This window comes from Pelobates fuscus, chromosome 1, assembly GCF_036172605.1.
Source record: "Pelobates fuscus isolate aPelFus1 chromosome 1, aPelFus1.pri, whole genome shotgun sequence".
Lineage (NCBI taxonomy): Eukaryota > Metazoa > Chordata > Amphibia > Anura > Pelobatidae > Pelobates > Pelobates fuscus.
In genome coordinates, this window is record NC_086317.1 from 245,365,302 (window position 1) to 245,377,784 (window position 12,483).

Genomic DNA, 12,483 nt, shown 5'->3' on the forward strand with positions numbered 1-12,483 from the left:
AGGCTGTGTAAGTCACATGCAGGGAGGTGTGACTAGGCCTGTATAAACAAAGTGATTTAACTCATAAATGGCAGAGAATTCAGTTGTGAGACTGACATGATCTATACAGGAAAACTGCATCATTAAGCTAAAGTTGTTTTGGTGACTATAGTGTCCCTTTAAACTTAGTGTTTCAACCAAGGGGTGGTATCTAAATATATTAAATGTACAGGCCATAGAGATATTTCATCTTCTTGGGGTCTTTGGTGTGGCACTTGCTTTGATTCACAGTTTGAAATCTCTCTCGCAGCATTAACCCCAACACTAATAAAGTTGAGTTTTTCTTAAAGCAGATATATCACTTTCAAGGGTCTTTGCATATTTCACAAAGACCCCCATAAGTGGCAGATCCAGTGTGAGTCTGGTGGCTGCAGGGTGCAGGGAAAGGTATGTTTTATTTACCTCAAGCTCTTCCATGTTTATCCTGCAGGACCTCCTCATTTCCTGGCGCGTCCGTTTCCATTCTCGCGCATGCCTCCAAAGACAATGCTTGAAACGCACAGCCATCACTTGACAGCTGCTGCCTAATGGATAAGCCTGAGGTTGACAAAAGGCGGGGCTCCGCTTGCAGCTTTTGTCCAGTCCCAGCAGCTGTGTGGGATTTCAGCATTGTCAATGTCGGCTCTAGCGATCTTGATCAGTATTCAATAAAGAATATATTTTATGAAATACTGAAAAGTGGCAGATCTGCTTTAAAAACCTGATTTATGCAATCCAGATGTATATAGACAGACAGTTAGCTATGATAGATAGATAGATAGATAGATAGATAGATAGATAGATAGATAGAGAAATAGATAGAGACATAGATAGAGAAATAGATAGAGAAATAGATAGAGAAATAGATAGATAGATAGATAGATAGGTGTTTAATTGTTCTTTGTTCCTGTTTTAGTTAGCTCACATTTCCATATGTATGCTACCTGTTGTATGCCTATCTGTGTTTAAGGCAGTCCTTTCTTGCTTTCCATCTGGCTGACTCCTGTGCCAGCCTCTCTGCTGCATCTTTTAGCCTAAGCTCTGGTGCACAAGCTGGCTTGTAGATCCATGCGTAACATGCAGACAGAGTCTGTAAGTGCTGTCACAGTGAGTTGTAGCACAGACTTAAAAGGCTCTTTTGCTTGTTAACAGAACTCATGTTGTGTATAATGTGATATTACAGCCAGCACACAGTGTTTTTTATTCTGCTCTCTTTTAATATTCTCTTGCCCTTTTTTCTTAATCTCACTTGCGCCATCTTTTTCCTCTCTTTAATTAATTTATTTATTTAACTGCATCTGTCATCATTCATTTACATACGATACCTTTCTTAATCTTGTCAGAGCCTACAATGTTGCCTGTTTCACCCCTTAATTTGTGTGAAAACTCTCTAAGGATTAACGGTCCTTATGCTTATCCATCTATATCATTGACCCACTTGTTTCTCCTGTTGATGAAACCAACGTATGGGCATTATTTATAGCAGGGTTGTTCACTAAAGTGTGAATTGTCAGGAATTCCAGATTAAAATCCACAACTGGTAAAGTAAAGAAACTACAAAAGTCTGAATTTTTTTACAACTATTTTGGCATACAATTTTAAATTCGCTTGGAGGCAGAGTTCACACTGTAGTCAATAACCCTCTAATGTTTGGGTTACCGTAATATGTGCTGCATTTTAGCATTCTTCCTTTTACTGAACTCCAGATACCACGATCATTCTAGATGAAACAATTCAGGGAGATCAGGATAAATAATGCTGACTTATATTTAAAGATATGCAGAGCAAATAACAGTTCAGGCACTCCGGCATAACAAAAAATAGCATCTTTATTGTTGCAAAAACAGCAACGTTTTGACCCTACAGGTCATTTTTTAAGCTCCGGTAGGGTCGTAACGTTGCTGTTTTTGCCCCAATAAAGCTGCTATTTTTTGTTATCCCGGATTGCCTGAACCGTTATTTATTCTGCATATCTTGAAAGGGGGCGCCTGGCCAGCCTTGGTTTCAGAGCACCTGGGTTACTTGGTGAGTGCGGTATCTAGTACGTCTCTACGATTGATATTTAAAAGCATTTAACAACATCTTGTGAAGTTTCATTTCTTTACTCTATATCTAATAGTAACTTTTTTCAGGGCTAGATGTGTACCACGATGCATTGGGTACATTAATGGCACTCAAAGGTTTAATGTTCACCAAAGGAAATACATCGTCAGATTAGGTAAAAACTGAAATGTAATTTTCCAAAAAGGGATTTTATTTTTATCCCATACACTAGTCCAGGGGTAGGCGACCTTTGGCACTCTAGATGATGTGCACTACATCACCCATAATGCTCTTACAGCATCATGGGAGATGTAGTCCATAACATCTGGATTGCGAAGATTGCTTACATCATCATTGATGCAAATACATATAAGAAATAATGAACAGAAAGTTATGGTAAAATGAATTACCAACAGAATACCACTTTTTCTGTCTCATTCATTCTGCTCAATCAGTATGCTGTGTGTTGTTCCACTCACCCCCACCGTTCTCTAAGCCTAAAGAATCTTTGAAAATATGGCTCATAGACTGGGCAGTATTTCCGCTGTTAAACGTCTCTGATGGCAAAGAAAGATAAACTTTAAAAAGCATCTGCTATGTCTCCGTTTCTGTTTTCATATCTAAGTATAAAAATGTTTTATGCACATTAATTTTTCTGAATATTAGCCGTCAGTCCATCTCAACTTCCACCTTTAATCTTCCAATTTTCCTTCCTCTTCTCCCCTCTCACATCCTCCTTTCCCTCCCTCCCACAATATTTCTGTTCTCCTGCAGAAGTTTTTCCATGCTGTCAGCCACATACTGGATGCAGAGAATAAGGAGAAGTGGGAGGATGCACAGCAGGTGGGGACAGTGACGTATTGTCAGTGAGCATTGAATTTGTGACGTCTGCTGTCGCGGGGGTGGGCTGTGCGTGTGTGTGTGTGCCACTTGCGGGGGATAATGAAAAAGTAGAATGAAAGAAAACTGTCAATGCATTTAAATGCTGGAGAGGATAATCCTCTTAGTGGGAGATGGGGAAATATAAGACCACTTGAATTTTACTGACATGAAGCAAGAGTAACAGGGTCACAAATGAGTTTGATGTTATGTATAAAGACGAGCACGTCAACTTTTAGGAAATGCTTAATTTCACTAACAAATCTAATATTACTTGGGGACATAAACATTTTTCATAATATTGAGTTGCTTTTAATTTTTTAACAAAATCACGACAGACAACATACCGAGACAGCCAGTCCTGATATTACAGCATTTACATAGCCCCTTATCCTAAAAGGGTTAAAGTGCTTTGTAGAGTCCAATTGTAGATGGAGACGGGATGAGAAAAGTGGTACTTATCTACCATTGCATTGTCAGTTTCTCTCTGTAGCTTATCACATTGTCTCCTGTGTAATGAAATTGCAGTAAATGTCTCTTAATGCGCAGTTTGAATCTAGCATGTGCCCTGGAGGGTAGACTGATGCTATTTTGATCCAGAGATAAAGTCTTTAAACCTTTGTCATTTTATTTGAAACAAATGTTTTTTTCTCATGAATTGTATGTGTTTCTCTCCGCTAGCTGTACCTGATCATTGCACATTTATAAATGTGACTTCTCCTGGGCGAAGCAGGCCATATTTAATTTGTGCATTCTACTGATTATCTGTTACTCAGGTGGCTCCAGGCTCTATTCTTCTGATGAAAGTCCTAGAGGATTACATTCACCTGATTGGGGACGCACTTAAACCGTTCCAAAGCTCTATCATCGTCACCGACAACCTGGGTACAACTAACATTGTTTTTCCCACTTTTTTCATTGTCTGTGGATACTTTGTAGCTTGAAAGTGCACAAAGATCAGAAATATATTAGATGTTGTTAGGACATCTTTATACCTTACCAATGCTTAATGGTTAATATCAGCATATGGGTAGCCTCATACAGTACAGCATAGTTACTTCAACATTCAAATGTTAACACTATATTGACACCACAAGTCTATGCCACCTGCAACAATAAAAAAAAAAAAACAAGTTGAAATATCACATGACATTTTAAGAGGCTCTATTGCCCTTGCTGATAGCTCTATACTCTGTCATTCTGTTTTATGGTATTGAAGAATATACTGTGACTGTTTGAAGTTTGCAGCAGATGCAAACATAAAATAAAGTTACCTCCTCGGCACTGCCAGTACTAGCACCCACATCGTTGCCTTAGGACCGTGCGCATGGCATCATGGGTTTACCACTGTATTTACCATATACCAGGCTGAGCATTAGCAGCCTGGTATATGCTACATAAATAACCAATGGCTGATATTTTAATAGCGCGATCTATAGTTAACCGGTAGGTTGGGTTTGGGTGATGGTACAGGAAGTGATATTTTCTTATTAATAGTCGCTTACTATTAACAAAAAAAATTAAAATGATAGAGAACTATAGTTTTCTATATGGTAGCATAACATTGATATGCATGCTATAGAGAGTTATCGAGAACTATGTTTTTTATCTTGGTGTGAAGACCATACTCTATATCATCTTGACAACCACTTAACTTGTTAAACTGATCTCCGGTGAACAGAGTCCGCTCCTTTCATATTTTCCTCCATTGGACTCAGTCAATAAATAATAGCAGTATTGATATTGTATTAAACACTCCCGTATGCAGATGCAACCTCATAACGCACAGTATGGTTAATATCAGCATATGGCTAGCCTTATACAGTACAGCATAGTTACTTCAACACTCAAATGTTACTAGGCTAGCATAGTTATTATGACAATATCAATATATTGTCAGCATTTATATATATATATATATATATATATATATACATACATTACCTCATCCATAGTTATTGTCAACATATATACACATTGCCTAATGCATAATTATTATCAGCATATATATATATATATACATACCTACGCCCAATAAATATTCAAACAACCCTTTCATTATGCACTTTGCTTGTGTACATGCATGCAGACATATAAAAACACACACACACATTTACACACGCACACAAACGCAATTACCCCTAACATGAATACATTCCTTCAACAACCAAATGTTACTAAACTGTAAATTGGTCATTGTGCCTTAAGGCTCAGTTAGATTGCTGAATATTGCTGCAGACAAGAAATGCTGATCCAATTATAGCAATTCAGAGTTATAAGCAGCACATTTACGTTCCTCTCTGACAAAAGGCAACCATGTGTAGTATTCTTTTAAAATCATTCTATTTAAAATGCCAAACATAAACATGGTACTCTTGTAATGGTGCACTATTAATAAGAGCACAGCACCATTCATATAATAATGTTAGGGGAAGTGTAATGTTAGGTTTAGGATAATTTCTTTCCCCAATGTCCAATTTTATTAGGAGGTAGATCTGCATTCAATTCTGGACAATTCCAGCGTCTTAATTGCAGTGAATTAAATAACAAATGCAAATTAGCCTCATTGTAACTATCACAATCATCTATTTTTACCCAAATTTTACAATCCATTTTTTGAATAAGCCAAACATTTACAGTTTTGTGTTTAATGATTAATTCCCACCAGTGCAAAATCAGATACAGGATTCTTCGTAGTGACACTTATCATAATTCAACAATTGTAATGGTGCTATTTTAATAGAAAATCCTTATATAGCCCTTGTATGTGCTTGAGTCAGGGTCATCTGACAATGTGAGGGTAGTGATCAATTGACAAAGCAATAGCAGGGTGGAGGTAAGCTGAATAAGTAGCTATTAGGATTAAGCTGGAGAGGCTACAAGTGACATGCAAACCAACAACCTATCATTCCCCTTAATTGCCTGTCTGACCAGCATGTGCTGAAAATATGACTTAGTTATATGCTAGCCATTACACTGAAGTCAAGCAACTCATCGATAGGGAGATCTGCCAACTCATGGCATACCCAATAGTGATGCCAACCAACTCACAACAATCATCAGTGACGCCAGCAAACCAGAAACATCATCTCATATCACCCACTTTAAAGCCCTCTGCTTCACTGTATGTCCTCATACACATCCTCAATGTGCCGTCCAGGTGGACATATTAAAAGTGAAGGCCTTTGTAACAACTTTTGTGAAATTTGGCATTACCCAAGATCACAGAACAAGCCATGCTGTTTGCCTCTAGTATACGTGGAATCTCTGCCCTGCTTCTCTAATTATTTTCCCATATATTTGTTAACATATTTGTGACCGAGATCCAAACCTTGCCTTATATTCTACAACATAACGTCTTGAGTTATTAATAACTGAAATTATGTTAATTATATTAATGAAAGCAAATACATGTAAAACAGCTCAGGCCCTGTTCACTAAACTAGAAGTTGTGGAGCATCTACCCAGGGGATTGTAAATTTCAGACCAAAATATCTCATTTGGAGAATTTGTCTTAATTAAAAGAATGACATACTGTAAGGCATTCTATTGTTTTTTAGGGTGTTTACACCTCATTTAGCACTTTCCCTCCTGAATAGCACCTGGTTTTCTCTTTATAAATCTCTCCTACAGATCTGTTGGCAAGATTCAGAACATTTTGTAGATGGGTATACTGAGCCTGGGGCAAATGTCTATGGGCAAGGGGGGACCTACTGCTTCTGCATTTGGGTGTGTATTTGCACCATGTGCTGGCTATAATGCCTTAGTCAGTTATCATCTGCTTACTATTTATAATTACTATAATATTTACCATAGTGAATAAATCCTAAGCTTTGATGTTGAAACCTGTCATTGCTTTGAATGAGGAACTTTGCACCTCTATCATATATTTCAGGGAAGGCAGATTATAAATGATTGTCAGATTTATGGAGTGGCCTAAGTGGCCAATACTGCAAGGGAATTCCAAGTTGCTTATGGACGTCATGACTCCAGTCTACCCTGAAAGAAAAAAAAAAAACAACAGAATTAAATAATATATGAGCTTTTACAGAAGCAATTTTTATATCTGCCGTCATCTTTAGTGTAACGAAGCTTTGCCAATGAAGCCTGCAGTCTCAGAGACTGATGCAAAGTGAGATAAACTGGTGGACATTTCTAGGCTGCTCATTCAAATTAATGGTCTGTGCTATATTTAAAGACAGCTTGTTATAGAGAGAAAACAATTTGCATAAATACTCTATTGGTATTCTGGGGGGAAGAAAAGTAATTTGAGCAGTGTTTGAATTCCAAGCGCTTTTTTCTCACTATACTTTCACAAAAAGGTGTTCAGTTGTATTTGTGGAGTTGTGTGGTGCCCACACTTCACAGATCAAGGCTGGTAATTCTGATTGCATTATCTGAGTTAACATGTGCATGTCTTGCAGTTATCAGTATCCAGAGGGAACCTGTCTCTGCTGTCTCCAGTGACATTAATTTCCCCATGAAGGGCCGGCGTGGGATGAATGATTGGGCAAGGAACTCAGAGGATAAACTTTTTATCCCCAAGGAGGTTCTGAGTTTGCCCTCTACAGGTAAGCACAAGACCAAGCTGTCTTCGACAAATATGTTGAATGCATTATGATCTACTTCATGTGAACCAGGTGAAATAATGAGTTAGTATTTGAGCATTATAAAGGTGAACTAAAGGGGCTGTAAGCTTTATCTAGGTGAATTCAGTGGGGACGCATGCATTTTGCAAATAGAAAACTAGACAGGAGACAGGCTGAATATATTATTAAACTGCTAGGTTTCTGTGTCCAGGTACCAGGTCCAGACCAAAACATTGGGTCTGTGTTCAAGAACGAAATGCTGCCCCCACGCGCACATCCGTTTTGTTATGCAGTGATGCAGTTTGTGTATTAAATGCATTGTGTGCGTGTGTGTGTATAATGGATGCAAAGTGTATTTTTGTGTAGTGGATTTAGTGTGTGTGCGTGTTCAGCAAATGCAGTATCTGTGTGTAGTGGATTCAGAGTGTGTCTGTAGTGGATGAAATGTCTGTGTTTAGTGGATGCAGTGTCTGTATGTAGTGGGTGCAGTGTTTGTGTAGTGCATGTAGTATGTGCAGTGTGTGTAGTGGGGTTTAGTAGGGACTGTGAGCAGTTTTTTGAAAATGTATAATTAGGCTTATTCCCCCATCCCTGCTCTTACCTGTGACCAGAGAGGGGGGACATCAGATTACCTGGTGGTCCAGTGACACAGCATGTCTGTCCTGTGAAGAGGGGGCCTGAAAGTCTAATCTTTCCCTCCTGCAGCTTTTCCCACCATGGCAACCCTCTGCGTGGCAATCTGCGGCAACGCTCATGTGATTCACGTGAGGAGGGGACATGAAGATTAGACTTCTGGGCCCCCTCTTCACAGGACAAGTTAGCAAAACTGGAACCGCATATATTTATAGCGGTAATATATATATATATATATATATATATATATATATACACAAATAGGCAGCCTTGACCCCACACCAGACAACTTAAAGTGTACATAGTGCCACTTGGAGCCATGAGCCATGACGGGCGGGCCCTGCTAGGCACCATGTTGCTCTGCCTATATGTTTAAAAAGTTGGCATGAGCCTGCCATGCAGAGATAATGACCAAGTGAATCCCATTACTCAAGCATTGAAACAAGAATGCAGTCTATCATAGAGAAAGATAAGAAAGTAGACTGCCGTATCCCAAAGTGTAAAGGCGTTGGATTTAGTTTTATGCTAACTACATAAGGGAAGCCTGCTTTAGAAAGATGACACATGGCAACTTACGAAAGAATAGCAAAACGTTGGCCAAAATATCCCAATTTAAAAAAATGTCTAACTTACTTTTACTTTTTAAAAGCTCAAACATTTTGGCCTAATCTTTGCAATTCCCTTGCCAATGATTCATAATTCATTTTTTTTAGAATGTAAACCTCAGGTTGACTCAGGTTTGATTAAGATGATGTAAGTTAGTACAAGAGTGAATATGCTGGGGCATATATGGGGAGATTTATCATAGCAAAGCAGTGTTATTGATACAAAGCGATGAAAGCTGATAGATACTTTATTGGTTTCCAGGGTGATTGCTCCTTATTTAGCACTTTGCCCATGGAGTTCTGTATTTGCACTTGTTTTCTCATGCATTGTGTTTTTGCCCTTTGTAGAGAATGAAGAAGCGGGGTATTTTGTGATTGGTGCAGTGCTATATCGCACACTTGGGCTAATTCTTCCTCCACCTGGAAATTCACTGGCTGTCAGTTCGAAAGTTCTAACCGTCACTGTACGGCCTCTAACAAAGCCAGCCGAACAGCTTGTAGTGGTGGAACTTTCCCATATTATCAATGCAAGTATCATATGTGTTACTCATTCTATGCGTGTGTGTCTGGGTAACTATGGAACTTGGCATATTTCAAGTCTCTAGCTTTCCTACATCTGTCACTCGCGCTGAGTGAGATTTTCAAAGTGTTCTGTTAAAAAAAAGTGGCGCAAAAATGTGAACAGATAGGGGTCACCAATGGGATGTGCCTGCTGGTTCCGCTGGTTTCCATGGTGATTGTCACACTTTTAGTGATTTAGGCTAAAATATTCTACCACTTTTTATAGCATAGAGTTTTGAAAAATCTCCACTGAGTCTGTTCTCGCCCTGAATGGGGCCATTCAAACTTTAGTGAGTAAATTAATTTAGTGAATTTTCACAATTCAGTTATTTGGGGTTTATATGTGAAATTCACTTTAAATTCACTTTAAATTCTCACTTTAGTAAATGCTTGATCTGTTTTTCCCTTTTTTCAATTTTCTCTCTCTTTCTGTGGGCCTCATATATTTCATATGTGCTTATTGATGCCTGGATGTAATCCATTTAGATTCCCATCTTTTCCTGCTCTATATTACCATGCATTATTTTTATACATTCGTTTGACATAACTAACACCCTCAATGATTTAACAATATGTCACTTTAACAGGGTACTTCCAGCCCCCAGTGTGCAGTGTGGGATTACTCCAAAAGGTCAGTAGCCTGTTTATTCTCTTGTGTAATGCCTTATTATGGATATTTATAGGGACATGCAATATGGAAATTTAAATTCAGAGAGAAAATGCTCCATTTCCAAACTTTTGAGTTATCATTTTTATTTCTCTCTAATTTAGACAAGCACCTTTCACTTACAAGTAGGATTTTATTTTTTATATATATATATATATATATATATATATATATGAAATTGCAACACAAGCTCCGTGTTCATGTGTTCTACATGTATGTTAAAGGCAATATCTCCCTTCAGACCCACAAAAGAAAAAAAAAAAGAAAATAGAAAGCGTTGTTTTCAAGTTTGTGCATATAATTCTAGTACCATTATCCTGCCTTTTATAACAAATGCACCAACACAGAAACACTGCCACCTTCATTATGACTACGGCAGCGAGTTTTTGTTTCAATTAATGTGCTGCCTAAGCTGATTCATGTAAAATGTGTTCTGGATTAATAATAGTCATTATTTTCATTTCACGATGTTTGAGGCATGACTCAAGATTAGCCTGTGAAATACATGCACGCTTAGCTATTGGAAAGGCTGTGGAATTGTCCAGCAACTGGTACTGATTCTGTCATGTGTTTTAACCCCTTAAGGACCAAACTTCTGGAATAAAAGGGAATCATGACGTGTCACACATGTCATGTGTCCTTAAGGGGTTAAGGAGTTAAAGTGTGTACTCCTTAAAATGTATGGTGGTCCTAAATGAGCTAAGATTTGTTTAAAAAATACAAAATTTAAATATACGTCGTTATAATTGTTTGGTTTTTCTGTAATTGTTGCATGCAGGAAGGCAGTTTATTTAAAAACTAAAAACAAAAAAAAACCACTAAAATTTACATTTGCATCTAGATAGCTGCGATTAAGTTGTAGAACCACAGACAGAATTTATGCACAAAACCTGCTGTGCTGCTATCCCCAGAACATGTATTGGGTTTAAGCAGATGCATAATACATATAGGGGGTCATTCACTAAACAGCAATAAGTCGAGCATATTTACAATTTACACACGTGCAAACAAGGAAAAAAATGGTCAGAAAGAACAACTTCACATACTATGAATGCTACAACAACAATAAAAAGGTGTATTTACGTGTAATGTTGGTGTTTGAATGCAGTTGTGTGTTTGTATGTACTGTTGCCATTTGAATGAAGTGGTGTGTTTGTATGTAGTGTTGGTGTTTGGATGCAGTTTTGTTTTTGTGTGTAGTGTGTGCATTTGAATGCAGGGGTGTGTTTATAGTAATGTTGTTTCAATGCAGGGCTGTGTTTGTGTGTAGTGTTTGTGTTTAAATGCAGTGGTGTAATTATATGTAGTGTTGGTGTTTTAGTACAGGGGTGTATTTGTATGCAGTGTTAGTTTTGGAGGGAATGGAGGGTTGACTTGTGTGCAGTGTTGGCGTTTGAATTCTGAATGCTGGGATGAATGCACTGCCACAGACACACACACACACTGATACAGACAATACATATAAACATACAAGTACACATACACACGTAAAGATACACACAGATATACATTTACATATACCCACTTACACATATAGAGATATACACAGATACATGCACACAGGTACACTTAGACACTGACAAACGTACAGATACACACACTGACACAGATATGCACACAGACACAGGTACACGTACAGACTGGCACACACAGGCATACAGGTACACACACATATAAGTAACAATTAACATAGTTTTAGTTGGAGGTCCAGTGGGAACTGGCTGGCCAAGGTTGATGGGAGTTTGACGTTGCAGACTTGTCTTCCCTCTCCTATGTGTGTATCAGCTACTAGCTCCCTGCACATTTTTTGTGACCTGGGTTTACCAAACCGCAGGTGTAAACTAACAGTGACAGGGGCCTGGTATGGTGTGCTGTTAAAGGGCTGTGGAGCCCTAATCTGAGGGCCAAATTATGTTTGACGACTCTGCTTTAAGTAGTCAAGCCATTTTACCTGGGGTTCACTGGGCACCTTTTCCTGCCTCCACTACTTCTAACGGAGAACCGGAAGCTTCTATGTTTTCCTGAGCTAAGCTTTCAGAACATTGGCTAAGAACGTCACCTGATTGGTCTTAGCCAATGAGGCAAGCCCTGCACTGCTGGGCACAGCACAGACAGAGAGCTTCCAGCTGTCAGAATGAAGTAGTGAAAGCAGGTAGTGGCATCTGGTGGTTTGGCAGGAAAACCAATATAGCATACTGCAGTGGTTATTGTGCTTCAAGTGTTTCTTTTAAATACTACACATGTCACACAATCTTAAATAACCCGGCCAGTGACCCCATGGTTTATGCTCTCCTCCTCCACACAGATTAATCAGGAATCTGAACTGCTACAGTTCAGAATCCGAGGGTGATGATACACATGACATGTGAGATTTAAAATAGCAGAATCACAACATCTCAACATTGAATTCTAGAATACAAGGATACAGCACTTACATCCGTATGCAAACAGCGAGCCACATGAAGAGCACTCTGCTTGGCAGAGCTGC

The 12,483-nt window shown here is 38.6% G+C and overlaps 1 protein-coding gene across 9 annotated transcripts in view; it reads left to right on the forward strand.

The window, feature by feature from the left end:
• The window catches only part of ADGRB2 (adhesion G protein-coupled receptor B2), a 433,339-nt gene that overhangs the window by 355,412 nt on the left and 65,444 nt on the right, over positions 1–12,483 (forward strand). For all 9 annotated transcript variants that reach the window (XM_063456181.1, XM_063456223.1, XM_063456232.1 and 6 more), the window contains 5 exons: positions 2,836–2,904; positions 3,717–3,825; positions 7,365–7,511; positions 9,116–9,294; positions 9,916–9,959. In XM_063456181.1, the coding sequence (XP_063312251.1) occupies positions 2,836–2,904; positions 3,717–3,825; positions 7,365–7,511; positions 9,116–9,294; positions 9,916–9,959 (548 nt within the window). The remainder of the gene's footprint in view (positions 1–2,835; positions 2,905–3,716; positions 3,826–7,364; positions 7,512–9,115; positions 9,295–9,915; positions 9,960–12,483) is intronic.